General features: G+C 43.9%; 3 protein-coding genes across 3 annotated transcripts; all 3 read left to right on the top strand.

Annotated features, from left to right (window-relative positions):
- Nucleotides 1-2044: 2044 nt before the first annotated feature.
- On the top strand, nucleotides 2045-5463 carry LOC133902083 (E3 ubiquitin ligase BIG BROTHER-related-like). Its single transcript, XM_062343659.1, has 7 exons — nucleotides 2045-2356; nucleotides 2443-2806; nucleotides 2890-2939; nucleotides 3999-4040; nucleotides 4144-4265; nucleotides 4354-4462; nucleotides 5142-5463. The coding sequence occupies exons 1-7, from the start codon at nucleotides 2129-2131 to the stop codon at nucleotides 5193-5195; spliced, it is 969 nt and encodes a 322-aa protein (XP_062199643.1). The 5' UTR covers nucleotides 2045-2128; the 3' UTR covers nucleotides 5196-5463.
- Nucleotides 5464-11332: 5869 nt separating this feature from the next.
- On the top strand, nucleotides 11333-15315 carry LOC133902243 (protein XAP5 CIRCADIAN TIMEKEEPER). Its single transcript, XM_062343852.1, has 12 exons — nucleotides 11333-11721; nucleotides 12321-12386; nucleotides 12479-12543; nucleotides 12636-12748; nucleotides 13524-13599; nucleotides 13702-13778; nucleotides 13889-13950; nucleotides 14043-14174; nucleotides 14271-14324; nucleotides 14720-14785; nucleotides 14862-14936; nucleotides 15048-15315. Exons 1-12 carry the CDS (start codon nucleotides 11557-11559, stop codon nucleotides 15096-15098), a joined length of 1002 nt encoding a protein of 333 aa, XP_062199836.1. The 5' UTR covers nucleotides 11333-11556; the 3' UTR covers nucleotides 15099-15315.
- A 484-nt stretch (nucleotides 15316-15799) lies between these two features.
- On the top strand, nucleotides 15800-17493 carry LOC133902129 (uncharacterized). The gene has a single exon (XM_062343720.1). The coding sequence runs from the start codon at nucleotides 15983-15985 to the stop codon at nucleotides 17312-17314; it is 1332 nt and encodes a 443-aa protein (XP_062199704.1). The 5' UTR covers nucleotides 15800-15982; the 3' UTR covers nucleotides 17315-17493.
- Nucleotides 17494-21326: the final 3833 nt, after the last annotated feature.

Here is a 21326-nt window from a genome sequence, read left to right as displayed (position 1 = left end):
GAAGGTTCGAGAATGGATTTTGAATAATATCCATATATGTAGATGATCTGAATATCATTGGTATAGAAGAAAAAAATAGAAGAAGCAAGTTCTTATTTGAAATTTGAATTTGAAATGAAAGATTTAGGTAAAACTAAACTTTGCTTGGGCCTACAGCTAGAGCATCTGACACATGAAATCTTTGTACATCAGTCAAACTATACTCAGAAGGTGTTAGAGCGGTTTGGCTTTGAAAATCATTTTCTGCTAAAACCTCCATGGTCGGAAGGTCATTGCAAGCAGATCAAGATCTTTATAGACCTAAAGAAGAGGGGGAGGAAGTATTGGGATCAGAATTCCCGTACTTAAGTGTAATAGGTGTACTGATGTATCTGGCTAATTGCACTGAGCCAGATATAGTGTTTGCAGTAAACCTACTTGCATGATATAATATAGAGCCCACTAAAAAGCATTGGAAGAGCTTGAAGGATATTCTACGCTACTTGCAAGATATCAAAGATCTGAGTTTGTTCTACAGAAAGAATCAGGATCTAAGTATGGTCGGATATGCAGATGTTGAGTACCTGTCAGACCCACATATAGCGAAATCACAAATTAGCTATGTTTTGATATGTGGTGAAACTGTAATATCCTGAAAATCATCGAAGCAAAGTCTTATATCTACTTTGACAAACCACTCAGAAATAATAGATTTATATGAAACTGTACGAGAATATGCATGACTTAGAAGAATGATCAATCATATCCAGCAGTCATGTGGTTTGAACACTACTAACACATTTACCATTATCTATAAATAAAGATGTCCAAATGGGCCGTGCCTACTGGGCCAGCCTGAGGCACAGCACTGTAGGCACGGCCCAGGTATGGCACGGTCCGATTCGAGACTAGTCGGGCCAGCACGGCACGATCTGGCTCGGCACGCATATGCCTGGTTATTTTTTTTTATAAATATATTTTTAATTTTGTAGCTATTTTTTTATCTTTTTTTTATATTTTATCTATTTTCTATATATTCTTTTCTATATATATCTTATATTATATATATATATATATTCATTTTCTATATATATTTTTTATCTATTTCGGCCCGCCGGGCCGACCGTGCCGCTGGGTCGAAATCGTGCCCGGGTCGGCCCGGCACAGCACGGTCGCCGACGGGCTGTGCCGTGGGCTGAGAGAAGGCACGCGGGTCGGCACGATATGACCCATTATAGTAGATGAGCCGTGCTGTGCCGAGTCGGGCCCGTGCCGGGCCGGCCCGGATGGCCCATTTGACCATGTTTATCTACGAAAATAATAATGTATGTGTTATACAAGTGTAATCGGGATATGTGAAAAACAACTTTACGAAGTATATCAACCGCAAGTTTTTTAATGCTCATAAATTGCATAAGATGAACGAAATAAAGTTAATACATATCAAGTCATGTGAAAATTTTATAGATTTTTCCACTAAGTCTCTCCTTACATCTAGTTTTGAAAGATGTATTTATGGTATTGTGATGATGAGATTAAGAGAGTTGCACATTTTAGTGGAGAATTTTTACATAATAACGGTATGAAGAATTAAATCTTAGTTAAGAAGATTAAGTGTCCAAAGTTAATCATGAAGATTATTTGAAATATTTTGGTGAATTATACTCCTTTTTCCTTAAATGAGTTGTTTTAAAGTTTCTCATATTAAGATTTTTAACGAGGCAATTCGTGTGACCATATCGTGAGTTATGTACTCTTTTTCTCAAATTTTCCCACTGTATTTTTGAGAAATTTGGATAAGATATATGTATTTCGCGAGAAGTGCTCAAGAGAGAAAGAGATAGTATTAATAAACTTGGAGTTTTACAACATAATTTAGACTCCTCTCGGTCTCTAAAGATTTGGTCTTTATCTCTTATAGATCGATTATATCTCTTAAGAATTTTTGATATTATATATATAAGGTAATATCTTTCATAATAAATATAGATGAATATAAAATAAATAGTTTTTTCATTATTATTTCTTCTTTATAATTATTTTTTCGAGAATCGCTAAACTAAACTCTATCAGCGGTTTCTGAACAACCCGAACTCGAGGTGCTAATCCTTTTTCTCGTTTCGCCCCGTCCCTAATCTCGATCGCCGCCATGGAAGATTCGAAGGCGAGCGGCGGCGGGGGCGGCGCCGATAAGCCCAGCGCAGAGCCAAACCCTAACCCGAACCCGCCCCTGGCAGCGGCGGCGGCGGCGGCTGTCGAGGCCGGGGACGACGGCGGCGCCGCGGCCGCGGCCGCGGCTGAGGCGGCGCGGCGGCCGTTCACGGCCCTCAGCCAGGAGGAGGCCGACCTCGCCCTCGCCCGCGTCCTGCAGGAGCAGGCAAGCGACAACGGGATCTCGCGGCCCTCGGCCGTTTCTAGGGTTCCCTGACCCCGGTGATTAACCAGTGCTTCGGATCGGTGCAGGAGCGGGCGTACATGTTGCTTCGGATGAACGGGGGCGGTGGCGAGGGCAGCGACTACGGGAGCTCGGAGCCCGGGAGCTACGAGTACGACGAGGAGGGCGAGGAGGACTACGAGGAGGAGCTGGAGCACCACCTCCGCGTCCACCACCACGAGCACCCGGTGGGCGATGGTGAAGGCGAGGGCGAGGGTGCCGTGGGCCCTGAGGGGAGCGACTACGAGGAGGAGTTCGAAGAGGATGAGGAAGTGGAGCCAGAGGTAGATCCTGCCGAGTTTGAGGACGATGAGGCTTATGCGCGTGCGCTGCAGGATGCTGAGGAGCGTGAGGTTGCTGCCCGGCTCATGGCTCTCGCTGGCCTCAGCGATTGTGAGTACAAATGGATCATTTCGCCCCAGCTCAGTTCACATTTTAGATGGTTCCTGGTTTACAATTTTGGTTTTCTTTTGCAGGGCGAGCAGTGGATGTGGATCATGAGGAGGAGCATGCGAATGATCCACAGGTTGTGATTCATCTCATATTTTGATGAACTTTACCTTAGTTTGCATCTGAGGATCACAGAGTTTGCAAGTAATGACCTTGTGAAACAAAATGCTTACACCGTCTTTTTCTATCTGTTAAATTTTACGCATGTAAACCCATGAATCCTTCTTTTTGTTTGATTAATACAAAGACAGATGAAGTTATTTCATTAAGTGAGCATGATTGGCTCCATAATGTATTGATGCAGTTAAAATAGCTCCGACTTTATAATTTATAAATATCACAATGCTTTCCTTGGATAGATTGTTGACATTCTTTGCTACTGACACAGGTGCCGGTTTTGGTCAAAATTGATGCAGTTTGATTGCATATTCTAGGGTGCCACCTTTTCTTTTTACCCAAGGGAATATTCATTTACTTGAAGATATGCTAATTTAATTTTAACTTCAAACAAAATGATGTTGCGATGAAAATGGCAGCATATAAAATTGATGATAAACAAAATCATACTAGCCCAACACCTTATTGGAATAATCATAATTATGGAGATACATAGTTTGTTATCTCAGCCATTTAAAGTGCTGTCAGTAAGTGCACCAGGTTCCTTCCTGAGGATACCTATGTTCTACCAAAATTGAACATGGATTAATTGTTATTCAGTTAGATCTGCCTTTCGTGCTTGTCTTCATCTTTAAATGATAAGCATATTTTCGTGAGTATTCCATTCATATTTGGAGTTCAGGACTTAAATAAAAAATCTTACCTAGTTTGGTTGTTTGAGTTATGATTGGGTTTTCCTTAATATAGCCTGAATTGTCTAGCCTTCTAGCAATAAAATCCAGAAGCAGCCTAGAATCTATAATTTCATGATAACTTGTCAAGTTCTTCCATTCTCCTTGTTCATCTAGATTTGTGGCATATTAGCTCCTAGTCTGCAACAAATCTTGTAAATTCTATATGGAGAATCTATATCGTGGTTCACATATTGGTCTTACTTTCTTGCATACTTGTTTATAATAAGCCAACCTTGATGAACAATAGACAATTTACGCATTTATATGCATTTATCATGACACAGGAGGCATGGCAGGAGGTTGATCCAGATGAGTACTCTTATGAGGCAAGTTGCATTTCTTTTTTGTCTTATCCTTAATTCGCCAAGCCCTGCATTTGAATCTTCAAAAGTCAATATACAATATTAACGGCTCTCATATTGGTTTCAGGAATTAGTTGCATTGGGCGAAGTAGTTGGTACAGAAAGCAGAGGTCTCTCTGCTGATACACTTGCTTCTTTGCCTTCAGTAACTTACAAGACACAAGATGTTCAGGATGGCAATACAGAGCAGTATGTTCAAATAATTGAAGTTTTATAGCTTTACAATAATCTATGGTCTATACTCATTGAAGTCATCATGTATCATTGTTGTTGATAGATGTGTAATTTGCCGTGTGGAATTCGAGGAAGGTGAATCTTTGATTGCACTTCCCTGCAAGCACTCATACCATCCTGAATGCATAAACCAGTGGCTACAAATAAACAAGGTAACGGCCCTTCTAAAGCTCCACATATTTGAATGGCAAGGAAGTTTATTTTTTTACTTGTCCATCCTTAAATGCTGTGGTGAAGTCTCTCGGGCTGTCACTCACGAATGCACCTGAAGGAGGGATGTTTTCATGGACCTTCTGTTCCTCGATCAATCCAGCCTGTCAAAGCCTTTACATCTTTCTGTTAGTGTATGCTAAAAACATTTGATTAGTAGTAGTAACCTAATTATTGTTTGCAACAGTTATGTCTTTATTTAATTAGCGAGCTAATATTTTGTCAGTATTACGCTGTGATACTCTGTACATTGACCGAGAAAACTTAGTGCCCTTGACAGATTAATAAGTTTTATTTATTCATGGCATTTGGCAAAACTGCTGTAGTTGCTACACAACTGTAGTTGCTGATATTGGTCTGCTTGACTCTTGTTATCTTACTGCCTGAGCTCAGTGAGTAGCTATAGGCTGTAGCTGTATACATACTGTTAATCCGTTTCAGCATTCCCTACCGGCAGATCATGTCATGTCAATCCTTGCCTTGCAAAGTAATTTATACTATGCTTCCGTACCATCTGGCTTGCGGCAATTTCAGCATGTTTTTCAATCTCTGCGCACACTTCTAACGAACAGCACTATCAGTTTGCCCAAAAATTGACAACATATCCCTGATTATGTGCAGCTATGTCCTATGTGTAGCGCAGAAGTTTCAACCCCGGGCAACAAGGAAGCATGAGGGACTCTTATGGCTATTGTCGGCACTTGATGGGAATAACTAGCGGCATCACTGTAGCATATGTATTGTTGAAACGAAAGCAGCAAAAAAGTTTTACAAACATGCAAGGAGATCAGAAAATAATCCTCTTATCATTCTCAAGTCCTCTTCTTGCTCTGCTCACTGGACTTTCTTTGCCTTGCTGCTATGCTCTATATTCAGACGCCTTATGGCTGTTGTATGATCCATAAAATGCGCCAATTATATTATATTATTACTCATTCTTTTACTGACTGCGTGATTATGGTAAATATTTTGCTTGTTAAATGCTGGTACTGTTTTTTTTTCCCATAGCATACATGATTTTACATATTATGTGTTGGGTGATCGTGAACACGCTGACAGTTTGAAAATGTAAAAGGGGAAATGAAACAATATTTACAACTACTAGAAGTCGGTCCTGTCAATTTTTGGGAGATTGAAAGATTATCCACTGCAAGGGAGATCATACATTGAAATATCAAACTAATGTATGAGGTATAATTAGAAAATATTCAATTAATGCACTGAGATATACTTAGATAATCTCAAACTAATGCACTGAGATGTACTTACACAATGAAAATTGATTGCTAGAGCTAGATATATAGGATATATTATGGAATAAATACTCCCAGCAAAGCTTATTGCACACACTTTTGTGGAGAGATTTCTGGACGGGTAGTAAAGAACACTGATTTTTTTAAATAATATTATTTTATTGAAAATTTGTAAAAATATAATTTAAAATGAAAAATTTTAGATATAGGTGTCCGATGGTACTTCAATTGCCGACCAGTCCGTTGTCGTCTCAGCATACCAATTGCTGATAGGTCATATATCATGTAGATAATATTTAAAAAAATTATTATTTTTATATGATATCGGATAAAGATGATCTTTGTATGAAAATTGTATTTATTGATGATATTTATAACTTTATAGTTGAATATATTTTTGTTTAAAATTAGATATGAAATTTTCAGTTACTTTTTGGGCATTTAAATAGATTTAAATGAAAAAGTGTTTCAACTATCAAGTTGCAGATACGTCAATATGTATAATTTTTATATAAAAAATCATCATCTCTATCCGAGATTATATAAAAAAATATGATTTTTTTTTTCAATATCGTGTATGTGATATATGACTTGTTAGCAATTAGTATGCTAATATGTCACTTGTTGGCATATGAATGCTGATAGGCTATCCAATTACCAGTAAGGGATTAGTTGGCAATTGGAGTATCGTCTAGCATCTATATATATGCAATTTTATCATTTTAAATTATATTTTTGTATTTTTTAATAAAATAATATTATTTCAAAAAAATCAACAATACTGAGGTTAGGCGGTCAGCCTTGAGAGCACTCTTTAACTGTTGCTGGCTGCTGCCTGTTAAACAATGTGCTTGCCTCACTGGTGGGTCTTCATTCTTTGGATGCAAATATCAGTGGAAAAAATGATATCAGACTTGTCTTCACGCGTGGATGTTTTTTTTTCAACCGTTGGATGGTATGACTTGTGCCATCGGACGGTCAAAAGCCCTGTTCTGACTTGGCGAGGTCCGTGGCCCGCGCTCCGTTTCAACTCATTTACTTGCATGTAAACTAAGTGAAATTAATTGGCAGCAAGCAGGTGCATCACCCGACGTGCAGAGCCTGTATAAAACAAGTCTTGATCCTCCATTCAGAAGCGCATCATCTCCGTTTATCCCTCATTTCTCCTCTTGAAAAAAAAAATCACACAAGACCAGAGGGAAAGGCGACCGATTTGGGCGAGCAAGACGAGGTTTCTGCAGTCCGGTATGTTATGATCTTTCTCTCTTTGCGTTTTAAGTCATTGCTTACGATCTTTTTAGGCTGCGCCCGGTCAGGGGCGAAGCTACGGTACCCCCATCCAAGTGTACTGGCACTTGGAAATAAACTATAGTCATTAGTAATTCAATTTTATCTTTTAAGTGATGGCGGCAGCCGAGCCGAGTGGTTTTTGAGGCTGCCGTCGGGGGAGTGACTCAGGTTCGAGCCCCGGCGCTGCCCCGAGCGTTTGTACAGTCCCTATGCGACTGTGTAAGTGTGAATTTCGATTTTAATATATATATATATATATATATATATTTTTTTTTTTTTGAAGTGTACACTGAGAACTTTGGCTTAGCTTCGCCTCTAGCCCCACGAATATTATCTGTTGCTTTTTCGGTCTGCATGCACGTGAGGTTTTCGTTTTCGAAACCTTGGGGTCCATAATGGTGAGAGAAGTTCTCTACTGTCGCAATGGCTACCAGATTGCTGAATACTACAAGGGGTTTCTCAGGGAGTAGTGTAAATCCCGTAAGATTGTTGTAAAAGTGCACTGTTCTCGTTCGAGACTAGATGTAGACATGTAAATCCTATTGACCGAACCTTGCTCGGCTGGTAGATTGTGCCATCGAGAGTTCTATCCGCATTTGTTTGGGCTCGACTCCCGGTATCCGCCACTTCTTAAGGGAACTAATAGCTCCCGTCATAACTTTAAAGGAATAATTGGTTGTCAAATCTCAAATCCCAATGATGGAAGAAGGCTTGTGTCATTGTAAAGATGACTACGTCATCAAAGGTTATAGGGATCATGTGGATAAATGATATGCATCCCGTAGGGTTACTACGGAATTCTTGTGCTAAAAATTAAGCATACATTAAAAGGACACAAAAATATTTTGAATCGGAAGGCTTTATTTATACGGAACTTTAGGCACTCTCACAGTCATTTCCAAGGTTTTTCGTTTGCTTTTTTTAATTGGAAATTGCTCTCAAAATCAGATATACACTAATAACACGCGGAAAGTCTTGACTTGTATACTGGCATGGATATGCATCTCCGCAAATTCTTGTGCTAGAAATTAAGCATACATTAAAAGCACACATTTTTTTGAAACGGAAGGCTTTATTTATACGGTACCTTAGGCACCCCTATAGTCACCTCCAAGGTTTTTCATTCGCTCTTTTTAGATTGTAAATTGCCCTCAAAGTTAGGCATACACTAATAACACGCGGAAAGTTTTGGCCTTTTTACTAAAATGGATATGCATCCCGCAGAGCTACTACGGAATTCTTATGCTAGAAATTGGGCATACATTAAAAGCACGCAAAAATCTTTTGAAACTGAAGACTTTGGTTATATGGTACTTTAGGCACTCTCGCAGTCACTTCCAAGGGTTTTTATTAGCTCTTTTTAGATTGCAAATTGCTACACATACGATCGACTTGTAGGACCGAGTTACGATCTGGATGGATATCTCATGCGGCTGCAGCATAAACCTCTTAATTCTTTAGCATGCCCACTGTTTGATACTAAGGTAGCAATTCTATCGTACGTTTTAGTCATAATTGTAGTAGTGTTTTTCTAGATTTTAGCAAGGAACTCTATAATTTAGTTCTAGAAGGATGTCGGTACCCGAGTTAGAAAGCAACTGTGCAGGGTGCTTGATGGTACCATTTGCAAACCTCGATTTTTTAAGTATTTTTTAATTCTTTGTTACGTGTTTTGTTTCATATTCTATTTCTTGGTGAGTTCTTTAACTTAGAGGTCTGTTTTCAGATAAATTGGATACAATATTTATTGTCCTCCTTGACTGAAAATAGTGCTCTCTTGCGTATTCTCGTGGGAAAAAAATAATATAAGGTGTTTGTTGTCTTTTCGCAGTCTCTGAACCAAGCTCTCGAAGCTGGAGAAATGGTGCATCCTGGAGACGTTGGAAGAAACCAGGCCCGTCCAGGCACCCAGTTGGGCCACTTTGCTCCGTCTTTTTCGACTCCGGCCATCAACGGCACACAGGCAAGCCAGGCTCCCTTCGGAGGCAACCAGTTCCAGCCTCTCAACGGAGCGACGACGTGGTTCGGCCACCCTCGTGCCAAGCAGCCAGTGTCCCCGGCGTCGGCCGCATACACCATCAACGGCGCACAGGTAAGCCAGGCCCCCTTCGAAGGCAACCAGTTCCAGCCTCTCAACGGAGCGGCGACGTGGTTCGGCCACCCTCGTGGCAAAAGGCCAGTGTCCCCGGCGTCGGCCGCATACACCATCAACGGCGCACAGGTAAGCCAGGCTCCTCTCAGACCCAACCAGTCCGAGCAGTTCAGCCGCGCGACGACGTGGCACGGCCATCCCAATGCCATCGTGCAGGTCCCGCCGGCAGTGGCGCCCCAGGCTTTCCAGCCCGACAGCAACCTCTTCCGCCGGACCGTGCCGCAGCCTCGTGGCCCAAACCCGAACGCATTTCAGAATTTCAGCGGCGCGGCGGTGCAGCCGCTGCACGGCAAGGAGTTGGCGGCGCGCGTGGCGGCCGTAAAAGCCTTGGCGTCCCAGCCTCTCCAGCCCAACGGCCACGACCTCGGCTGGCCCTTGCAGCTACAGCACGTGCCGCAGCCTCCGCGCCACCCAGCGTCGCAGCCCGTCCAACGGAGCGACAACGCCGGTTGGTGGGGCTTGCCCCTTCCGCCGCCGCGCCAGGACGCGCGTTTCCTCCCTCGCCCCATGGCTGCCATGGCGCCGAACGGCAACAGCGTGGTTGGGCCCAACTGCCACGGCGCCACGAGCTGGGCGCCTCCCGTACAGCGCCCTGGTGGGCAGGCAAGCTGGGCTTCTCCCCTGCAGCGCCCTGGTGGGCACGCCGAGCCGGTCAAGATGTCTTTCGAGGAGTTTCTCGTGCACCATGGCGTTTTCGACGATACTTTTCTTAACGATCTGCTGGGAGACGGACCGGCGGAGTCGGGCCCAGTGGAGCTTGACGGCCTGCTGATCGGCGCCGGGGAAACTGGGCTGGCTCCTGCGGTGGGTTTCTCCTCGGGGCCGAGCAGACAGCAGCTCGGCCTTGGCACGGTGCGGGCCCCGGAGACGTTTGGCGCTGGCGCCGTGGGTGGCCGCGGCCGCGGCCGCGAACGAGCTGCGGCGGCCGAGGCCAGGGAGCGGCGCAGCAGGAGGATGGCCGAGAAAAAGGAGGCCGCCGCTAGAGGTCGTGCCGAGAAACTAGCAGGTACCAGATACTCTAGATCTTTTCAGAAAAAAATTCTGGGGCTCGGTTTGGTGCTTGATCGCTCCTCGAGCTACGTTGCCAAGTAACAGCTGAACTGTGGAGTCTGAATATCGTCTTGCTGTTTTGGTTTGTTGCAGCTGCTCGAGGAACTCCAGACGGCACCAATGAACGATCTGAGTCGTCAAGGCGCTGACTACTTCGTCGATGATTGCCGTCGCATGTTGTCTATTGACATCAAGATTCTGAATGATTTCTGTTTGTTTTCGGGTACCCTAGTAAGTTAGGGAGCATTGCTGAATTGGACTTGTACTTGTGTGGCTCTTAAGCCTATGTCTAAACCAACCTGTATGATTGTTAGACTTTCCCTGTGTTTTGTTATGAGATGAACTCTCAACATGCTAAACCTTTTTCCTCTGTCATTTTGGACAAATAGTGCTTTTTTTTTCTTTTTGTACAGGTGTTTTCTTTTAAACAAAAGTTACTACAGTCTACACATACCACATGCGAGCGCACATGCCGAGAATCGCAAAGTTTGAAAACAAATCTGCAATGCGGAGCACAAGTATCCGCTCTTCACTGAACTGTGCTCACATGTTAAGAGGTAAGCCGTCAGTGGTCTGAAACTTTGAAACCTGACGAATATATATGGGGTATTTGGTTGCTTGAATATGTCTGGCAAATCATATATCCAGATTGAGCTAAAACATGTTAAACATAGTTATATTTATTGAAAAAAAATATTATATTAGTCATATATGTTTAGATAGTCTGAGCTGAATTTTTTTATTAGTTAATCGAATCTGATGTCGTTTGAATATGATATATAAGTTAAGGTTATAATTGATTACTCATATAAAGATAATTTTATAACATTAACAGATAAGTTCATCTATACAAGTAAATACAGGAACCTGTATTCACCGGATTAAGCTGCAATCGAGCTTCATGCTCAGACCAGATTAAAGCAATAGACACAGATAACCAAGTACGCTTTTCCGTAAAATAGACAAATTCGGATAACCAAATACTACGTTACCATATCAATCAATCCGACTGAAACGTGGCCCAACTACTTGTTAGGCTCAAACAACAAGTCGGTTCGGCCCACCCATCACCTCGGCAGGCCTGACCGGTGCCGCAGCAGCGAGTCGCGACCCGACGCGACCTCCAAATCCCTGTCGCCTCCGCCTTCCGCTCTCGTTGCCCCAACCCCGCGCCGGCGGCCGTCTCCGCCCTCCGTCCGTCGGCTGCAAATTTCTCCCGGTCCGCAACTGTCCGCTGACCTAGGAGGCGAAGGGTGAAGGGGGTAAGGCTCCCTCACGGGAGGTGAGGAGGATGTCGGGGTTCGGCGATGGGTACGTGGGTACGGCGCAGGACGCGGTGAAGATCCGGCGGTTGGAGAAGCAGCGCGAGGCCGAGCGCCGCAAGATCGAGGAGCTCAAGAACAAGTCCTCCGACGGCCAGCCCGGCCTCCTCCAGTTCGGCTCCAGCACCTCCGAGGTAATCACCGTCACGGCGCGCTTCGCTTCCCTTGTCCGCTCCTCTGCATCTCTAGCTGTCCACCAAACTCTGTCAATCCTTTCGGTGTCCTCGTAATTTGCTGATTAGTCGCTAGTCTTGCCCAGGAATCGTCTCTTATAATCAGCTGTAATTTCACTGCGTAGTTAGTTCTACTTGAGCTAGATTACTCTCTTCTAGTTTAAAGTACTGACTGAAAGTAGTGTCGCGGGAACTGGCCTTTCGTTGATACTCTCAGTTCTGTTCTGATTATGCTTTGTCAGTTTCCATGAGGAGCTAGCAAAACCAGCTTCTGTGGCTATTGTTTGTTTGTGCAGGATTTATGCTCTGTTTAATTTGTGCGTGCATGATTTAATTTGGAGTATTTCGATACAGTTACTTATATTGGGGGTTTGACGAAGAAATAGGATTTTGTGTGTTCTCAGTCATAGGCTGATTTCTGTCTTTTCAGTTCTACAACATATATATGCTTCTTCACACGTTTCCCAATTTTTTAGTTTCTGAAAGCAGTGATGCCATTTTATGTGGTATATACTATTGAGTTTTGTTGTACAAACTAACATTACAAGCTGTTATTTCAGATTCTTGAGACCGCATTTAAGAAGGAAACAGTTGGTCTGGTCACAAGGGAGCAGTATGTCGAGAAGGTAATTAGCCAATTGTGCATACACTAGTATTCGCCGGCACATTTGTTGATTTTTTTTATTTCATCTAATTTATTGTCCATGTGCCTGAACAGAGGGTTAACATACGAACCAAGATCGAGGAGGAAGAGAAAGAGAAGCTTCAAAAGTTGCAACAAGAGTGAGTTTGAACTTTGAATCCTAGCTTGGCACTACCATAAGTCTCGCTGTATTCTTGCCCTCAACCAAACAATGATGTGTTGTTTGTTTTAGGGAAGAAGAATTGCAAATGCAGAAAAGGAAAAAGAGGAGAGTGAGGGGTGATCCACGCTTATCTTTCTGTGACGAAATTGAGAACGGAAGTGATGAAGATGATTTTGAGAATGGTATGCTCCTTCTAACCTATCCATGGCCTATCACTTTTCTAACTTTTCCCTACCTTGTTTATGGGCATTTCTCAAGCAGATCTCTTTTTAGTTTGTATCATCTGTTGACCAAGAATTTCCCTTTGTTTCGTTAGTTCCCTACTTGCGTGGTCATATTGTTGCTTATTATATCACTTTATTTCATTTACTAGCATAGCCCAGACACAGTTGATGAATTATATTCAGTGTAGCACATCTATATATTATTTGGTCTTGTACTTGTTTCTTTCTTCTTCCCATGAATGCTTGTTGCATCATAGCTCTCAAGTTCGATCATTTATGGTGAAGGATTGTGGTGTTGCTTTAGGCCAATGAGAATTCTTGTGTTTCTCGCTGTGTAACATTTTTTAATTTGAGAGCTTACTTCCGTGGGAGCTGATTGCTTTTAACTTTGTGTCAATTGCTGAACCGGTGAAGAGGTGAAGTTTTATTGACACAAGATTGCAGTGACCTTGTTGTCATCATGATCTTGCTAACTGGATAATTTCATGTGTAGATGACCTGTAGAGAAACAACTGAAACTGAAATAAGATGAAGCGAATTAAATGAGTCATTTTCAGGGCTTAATTCAGAATGGCATAATTCTCTTCCACTATCACCAGCAATGTCTTGCTATCTCTTAGACGTTTAAAGTACCCTTTTTTTTGCGGTTGACTTTTACATTACTTGAAATTACCCAAGAATAATAGAATTACACCAAAGCTAATAATAACATAATTCTTGTTATTCTCTACAGAGGAAACTCAAAAGAAAAATGGCCTTGTCAAGCTTGGAAAGGATCCAACTGTCGAGACAAGTTTTCTACCTGACAGGTATTTCTGTTAGTTTATGACTACCACTTAGGAGTGCTGATTGATTCTTCATTCAAAGCTTTGTTTTGACCTGCAAGCTGTTTGCTAAGAATGATCCATTAGAGAGAGGGAGGCAGAGGAACAGGCAGAACGAGAACGACTGAAGAAGCAGTGGCTGCATGAGCAGGAATTGATCAAAAGTATTGCCACGTTCTGATAGCATTATTCACCTTTAATCAATCTACTACAACCTACATTTCTACATAGAATTTTTCGTCCTAACTGATTAGCCAAATATGTAATATTTCAGATGAACCTCTTTCAATTACTTACAGTTACTGGGATGGTACTGGGCACAGGAGAGCTATCCAGGTTAATTTCTAACCATCGATGAACTTGCTTCTTGTTCAGCTGTTCTAAGCATGTGGACCATACAATTAAAACAAAGCCTACTATGATGCCAGGTCCGTAAAGGTGACACCATTGGAGAATTCCTAAGGACTGTTCAACAGCAGCTTGCCCCTGAATTCCGTGAAGTACGGACAACATCAGTTGAGAACCTACTTTACGTGAAGGAAGATCTTATTATACCTCATGTATGCAAACATAGTTTGTTCTCTTGTAAATTACATAACTTTGTTTAAGTAAGTTCGACCCTTTTCTTATTACATGTTCCTTTATTTGTTTGACAGCAACACAGCTTCTATGAATTAATTATCAACAAAGCGAGGGGCAAGAGTGGACCGGTAATTTTTGTTCCTTTTATACACCTGGATATTATTTTCCACTCAAATATGTTGGTTGCTCTGAAGCCTTTCCTTGCTATTAGAAAAATTGTATATGTAACCAATGTGCAGTTCCTTTTGTGTTGGTGTTTCTAAATTGCTTAATCCTTGTATTCTGACAACTGATCACTGTTTTGATTGCATCAAAGAAGGATAGCAATTTCTTTTGTCTGTCTTGACCTCATTAATTCATAATTTCAAGAATATTGAAGCTGAAACCGAATTATTCTGTAATCTAATATGAAAGGGCAGAATTCTAGTTGCTTGTCGATTCTTAAGAGATCCCTATGTTTTGCCATATGAACCAACTCTTCATGACCTAAGAGTTTTCCACTGACACTGATTTGTATTCACAGCTTTTCCACTTTGATGTTCATGAGGATGTGCGTACCATTGCTGATGCAACAAAAGAAAAGGATGAGGTGACTAATGTTTTGCAATGTCATCCATTTATAGTTCCCACATTTTACATTCTAATATCATGTTTGACAACTGCAGTCTCACGCGGGGAAGGTTGTAGAGAGGCATTGGTATGAGAAAAACAAGCATATATTCCCTGCCTCAAGATGGGAGGTTTGACATTTACTCTTTTTTCTTTCATGCTTCTTAACTATCTGTTCATAGCGGAATGCTTGGTTTGACAGCAATTTCTTTCATTCACTAATACTTTTGGTTGCCTTGCAGATCTATGACCCAACTAAAAAGTGGGAGCGCTACACAATCCATGGGGATTAGAGTGTAGAACATCACACACAGAGAGCTAAATTATTTGTACTTTGGATGTCTGGAATTACTATAACACTCAAAAGGATATGAGAATGATGCAATGTAACATGAGTGGAACAGGAATTAGTGTTGCTTGCAAACATGTAGCTGTATGCTTGTGCTATTCTGCCCGCCTTTGCAAACGATCTGATACTTGTTGGATATGAAAGCTGTACTTTTTTGCTGAGCATGTTTTCCATTTTTTATTCTGAACTTATTAGCATGCCAAACTTCTCTCTTGCAAATTCACCTCATATGACATATATAGTTACATACATGGGTTTATTATATTTGTGATTGCCGTCCGTGAGTCTGACGAAGTAACATCTGTGACGGGGTCGGTTTGGCTTATCTTTGCTACTTGTCAGTGTGAATTGACTGTCATTGATCTGTTGGAAAGGTTCACACTTACAAGTATATTAACCTTCGTGGTTGGCATAATGGTTTCCTCTTTGTTTATGCGAGTTTATAAAACCAACGGCGGCAAAGTACAAGTCATCCTGAATTGTCGAAACAGATTGAAAGGCTGCATCTACTCGATACACCGACTGCATTAGCGTGTCACCTAATGCCCTAACTATTGGAACAGTTGATCTCAATAAGAATGCCATGTGTCCATGACCACCCAAATCCATTGCACTAACTACTAAGCCACTAGCCAGAGATATGCTATCTTCACTGCCTGAAACCTAACCCAAACAGGACTAGGATTAGGATTCCCTCTACTCCATGCAATGCTCACCTCTTTCCTACTACCACTACACCAGAGTTGCTCCACAAAGCTGCACCAAACCCTCTTCTACCTCGCTTCAAAAACCCTACCCCTCCCGTTGCCAAGATCATAACATCTCACCATGGCTTCCCTTGCCATCCTCCTCCTCTTGGCGCACTTCTCCGGCTCCATCGCCGTCTCTTCAAACTACTACGTCTCAAGGAGCACCGAGCAGCAGGTCATCGCCACCGTCGCACCGGACGTTATTCCGGACACCGACGGCCAGAGCGCGCTGCCGTTCCTCACCTCTCCCTCCGGGTCGTACGCAGCGTACCTCCGCCGCGCCGTGGACAGCGCCGGTGGCCTCGGCGGGGACACGTGCTACGTCCAAATCCAGCAAGCGGGCGGCGGCAGCAGCAACAGCGTGTGGGAGTCAGACTGCACCCCGGTGGGCGGCGCCGACGCGTGCGACCTGGCGTTCTCGCCGGTGGGGCTCGAGCTCTTCGCCGGCGGGCACTCGTTGTGGGACACCGGGATCGATGCCGATCCGGAGACGCTGAGCATTGATGACGGCGGCGACATGAAGATTGTTAGCAAGGAAGGTGTGACGGTGTGGACGGCGAGCGGTGAGCCCTGGACGGGGCAGCAATGCGGGGCACCCTTGCCGGTGTCGTCGGCACCTTCGATGGAAGCGCTCCCACCGCTGTCCACAGCCAGCACAAAGCTCGTGACACCGCCGACAGCGACTCTTGCCGGTACGGGGAGCACGGACTTTTCTGGAGACCAACCGGCGCCGCCACCAGTCGACACGTTTCCCGACTTGCCGACCCAGCCGCCACTTGACACGGCGCCCGAACAGCCACTGGCACCGCCTCCAGCAGACGCATCACCCGACCTGTCACTGCCACCCCCGCCGGCTTACACGTTTCCAGACTTGCCGGACCAGCCGCTGGCACCCCCGCCGGCTGTCATGTCACCGGACCAGCCACTGCTTTCGTCGCCGCCACCCGCTCCGGCTCCCTTTGGCCCTCAAACGCCAATGCCACCTTTCGGCACGGCCCCACTCGCCGCCCCGGCGACCGGCGTCTCCGGCGAGGCATCCCCCGGCCCAGCATTCTCGGGCACCACCGCGTCACCTGGCGAACCAGGCTCACCAGGTGGCGTGCCATTCTCGGCGTCATCGCCTGTCGGCATGCCGCACACGCACGGGGCGCCGCATCACGACTTGCCCTTCGCAGCCTCGCCGCCGCTGCCTGACGCGCTGGCGCCGGCAGGCCATGGTGCGGGAGCCGTGCACCCCTTAGGCCAGCCCGGGCAGCAACAAGGGCAAGGCGTGTTCGGCCAGCAGCAGCTGCTGAACGGCGCAGGGCAGCCGTTGGAGGACAGCTCTGGCGGGTGGTCAAGAAATGAGCGCGGCAGAGTGGCCGTGTGCGTGGCTTTGGCTGCTCTGATGGCTCTCTGTTTTGGCTTCTAATTTCTTTTCCTTTCGCTTTAGAGATTGGCATCTCATTTATGTTTTGTTATTGGTTTGATCCTGGTTTATGGTTCGTTTCTGCTGCTAAATACTGTAGCAGTTTGTGTGTAAAACATGTTATGGTCAGCTTGCCTGATTTTATTGTGTAGGATATGATGTACCATATGTATGTATGCTTCTGTTTTTGCACTGGTAAATCCTTGTGTATGAACTGGTAAATTGTAGCATAATCCACGAGTTTACACTGCAGCTGAGGTGATACTTAACAGTGTCAAGGATGGAAACATAGAGTAGCAAAACTCGGAACATTTAGATGCACCATTAGCTGGCTGAAAATGTGAACTGAAAACTGAGTTTCGAAATCTGTACGAGATGAGTCAAACATGCGCAGTCTGGCTGTACTTAATTTTCGAACTTAGAATGTGTTCCAATTTCACTGCGACCCATGGAAATGGCTTTGGTCTTTTACAGCCAGCGCCACTTTACCTGAAGAGCGCTGCTGCCATTTCAGTAGTCAACCAAGGTCACAACGTACAAGCAGAGGAGGGCACAAGAAGAGACTTAGGTGTACATATATATATACCTAATTTTTTATGTAAAAAATTCATATATGTCATCTAGACTAAACAGAGTAACAACTCATAGTAAAAACGGAGAAATAAAACTGTTTGAGCTAAGAAAACAAGCCCACATCCCAATATTTTATCAATAAATACAACTACACATTTTCTTAACAATAAAGACAACACTGAATTCATAATACCTTGGAAGGTAGCTAGGGCTTCTGTTATGGCATTGCTTTGTACTCATAGTGACCACTATGTGTTTAAAATGATGTTTTATATTCATCTCCCTCTTTGATACTGATTTGATGATAGCCTGCTCAATGATCCAACTTACAGAAGATTGCAGCCCCCGAGAGTCCATCAAGTAAGTCATCAATTATGGCAAGGGGTATTTGTTCTTAATAGTATATGCATTCAACCTATGGTAATCCACACAAAGACACCAACTACCATCCTTTTTTCTCACTAAAAGGACTAGAGAAGCAAAGGGGCTTACACTGTGGTTAATAATACCGTTGGCCAACATGTTCGATACTTGGTTTTCTATTTTGTCTTTCTGAGCAGGATTATACCTGTAAGTTCGAAGCCAAAATGGTTGAGCTCCTGGTAATAAGGGTACGTTGTGATCCAATTGCCATTTTGGGGGAAGTTCATGTGGTTCTGTGAACATATGCTCAAACTTTTGCAGTAATGATTGGACAGCAGGTGGAATGTCCTTGTTAGAATTAATTGATTCAATTGTACACAGCTAAAAAAACTACAAAAATGAATCCTATTCCATCAAGAATTCCAACTGATTCAGTGTGACCATAGCACAAGTAATGATAGAAGGTTTGATACCCTGAAGAGTGATGCTAGATTGTTTATGAGGGAATGTCGTACACTTGGTTAACTAGTTCACATTCACGGGACTATGCTCCTCTAGCCAATCCATACCTAATACCACATCATAACATCCTAGAGGTAGGATCTTGAAGTGAGAGCAGAAAGTATGGCCCTGACAAAGCCAGCCACAACAAGGAATTTCCTGAGTGCACTCTAACAACCCTTCATCAGCAATTTTCACCTTGATTGATTTAGTTAATGTTTGCACACCAGGGATTTCAATTAGACAATGAGAACTAAGAAAACTAGAAAAACTGTCAGAATCAATCAACATCAAAACTTCTACATTGCCCACATATCCCAATAATCTGATAGTATTGCTAGATTCAGTGCCTGTAATGGCTTGTTTAGAGATAGAAAGTAACTGGTCACCTGATTCAGGGACCTTAGCTACATCTTGATCTACCATAATCTATTCACTACTTCCATTTTCAGCCACAATTGTCCACATCTCCTCTACTATATGTAAAGGCGCTGCGGAAGAACACTTGTGAGTATAGCTCCACTTCTATCCAAAAGTATAACATAATCCTTTGGCTTTGTGGTATGATCTCAAGGCTCATAATCTGTCTTCAGACTTTTTCATACACCTAGTATTTGAATAAATACTTTTCTTCTCATCTGACACAGCCTGAGCACTTGGTTTGTTTGCTACTGGTGGTGTTGGTAAGGGAAATACTGGTGCCCTTACAGCATTCTGTGGAGCAGAATATACTGGTACCGACTTAGCCCATGAAATCTCCAATGTCCCCTTTCTTCAGAGTTCTTTTGGTGGACTAACTCAGCACTTCCTCCTGCAACAAAGCCAACGAGCTAGCAGTATCCAAATATATGGGGTGTTGAATTAGGATAACAACTCTAATATCTTTTTTAAGACCATCAATAAACCTAGTGGTAGGTAAGGTAGCATTCAGATTGGTATCATGAGCCATTAATTGATGAACTAAATTGTCAAACTGTTCAATATACTCTTCAACAATTCCAGTTTGGTTGACATGAAAAAAATTATGAATAAGCTGATGGTACTGATCTCTACCAAATCTAGAACATAAAGAAGTGCACAATTCCTCCCACTGCATAAAGGACACTCTATGTTCTATCGATTGCAGCCAAAGAGTAGCAGCTCCCTCAAAATGCATGAAAACCCACCTCACCCACAACTCTATTGGAACACCATACAATTCAAAGAATGTTTCACAATGTTTCTTCCATAATCTGGGATTGACACCATCGAATTTTGGGAAACTCAATTGAGGAAAAGTCGCCCCCAATCCCTGAGTTATCCTAGACAAACTGGAGTTGATAGGAGAGGGACTAGAGTTGAAGACTCATAGCACAACGCACCTGTGACCAGAGGTGGAATTAGGGTGGTCACCACCCTGTTTCCAAACCTCCGGTGATTGTGAGCAGATCGGTGGCCCTCTGGCCCAAACGTCTCCACAAAGGAAGAAACTCCCAGGTGGGCGGAAGTCGACGCCTCACATGATCTCTTCTCATGAGATGACTTGGATGACTTCATCAACAACTTATCAATCTTTCTCCTTAGTTTTGACACCGAAGTCTGCACTTCTGTCACCTTCGTCTCGATGCCCAGTTGCCATGCTTCCATAGCAACTTGAGAAGCGATGATCTGTTGCATCACTCCCTGCATCTCGCTCACCACCAGACTCAATTGGTCCATCCTCGATCTCCACCTTTCATCCAATGCAACCACTGCAACGCCACCATGCTCCTCCCCTTTCACCGAAGCCATCACCTATTGACACAACTGAAATCTCGTGCGGTGATCGTGAGGTGGATCCAACTTAGCTCTAATATCATATGTTAACAACCCATTCGACAAGATAACTAGCACTTAAGTAGAGTAGCTATACAAGGTAGATGTTCATCACCGACGATCACCAAGATTGCCGCCGTCGCCCAGTTTGAACACCACCTTCTTCCTCTCCGAGTCTGCCTCACCCCCTCCCCCTCTCCTCTCTATATTACATAGGTCCAATTACATAGCTTTTGAGGCCACTCCTCACACAGCCCAACTGGATCCAATGTGTTCAATTACATAGCTTTTGGGGTCACTTCTCACACAGCCCAACTGGACCCAATGTACTTTGGGTTGACTTTGATGGCATGGAGGCCTAGGCCCAGCTTGCGGATAGAAGCACCTGCTGTTTTGGTCTCCTATACTACGTCAGGTTCCTATTCCCCGTCCGATTCCAACTCACCTGCAGGAGTCAGCTTGCCGTCCCTCCGAAGATAGGCACTGACATTCTCTCTCGGGCGCTCGCTGTCCCATGCTCCTATCAGAGCGCCTTCTCTTCCTGCAGCCCCGTCCTCGTGGCGCGCTACTCCGTCGCCATGGCCCATCGCCCGTGGGTGATGAATATGTGCTGTTTGTGTTCGAAGAAATCCCAAAGAATAGTGCAACAACGTGCGTTTCTCGCTTAACGACCGTCGCACGCCGTCCCGACGGAGCTCCGCGCCGGACGGCCCGGTACTTGCGCCGCGCGCGCAAGATCAGTGCGCACTACCTCCTGAACGCGGCGAAGAGCGCCTACTGAATT

Source organism: Phragmites australis, chromosome 20 (assembly GCF_958298935.1).
Source record: "Phragmites australis chromosome 20, lpPhrAust1.1, whole genome shotgun sequence".
Taxonomy (NCBI): Eukaryota; Viridiplantae; Streptophyta; class Magnoliopsida; order Poales; family Poaceae; genus Phragmites; species Phragmites australis.
The sequence above is the reverse complement of the archived record's forward strand: the minus strand, read 5'-3'. Positions and strand labels throughout refer to the sequence as shown.

What these genes read in the sequence shown, in the direction of transcription:
- LOC133902243 (XM_062343852.1), top strand. Translation starts at nt 11,557, where the DNA reads ATGTCGGGGTTCGGCGATGGGTACGTGGGTACGGCGCAGGACGCGGTG. An exon ending in CTTCAAAAGTTGCAACAAGA is followed by an intron (nt 12,544 to 12,635) that starts GTGAGTTTGAAC and finishes TGTTTGTTTTAG; the next exon opens with GGAAGAAGAATTGCAAATGC. An exon ending in GGCACAGGAGAGCTATCCAG is followed by an intron (nt 13,951 to 14,042) that starts GTTAATTTCTAA and finishes CTATGATGCCAG; the next exon opens with GTCCGTAAAGGTGACACCAT.
- LOC133902129 (XM_062343720.1), top strand. Translation starts at nt 15,983, where the DNA reads ATGGCTTCCCTTGCCATCCTCCTCCTCTTGGCGCACTTCTCCGGCTCC.
- LOC133902083 (XM_062343659.1), top strand. Translation starts at nt 2,129, where the DNA reads ATGGAAGATTCGAAGGCGAGCGGCGGCGGGGGCGGCGCCGATAAGCCC. An exon ending in AGCATGCGAATGATCCACAG is followed by an intron (nt 2,940 to 3,998) that starts GTTGTGATTCAT and finishes ATCATGACACAG; the next exon opens with GAGGCATGGCAGGAGGTTGA. An exon ending in CAGATGAGTACTCTTATGAG is followed by an intron (nt 4,041 to 4,143) that starts GCAAGTTGCATT and finishes TATTGGTTTCAG; the next exon opens with GAATTAGTTGCATTGGGCGA.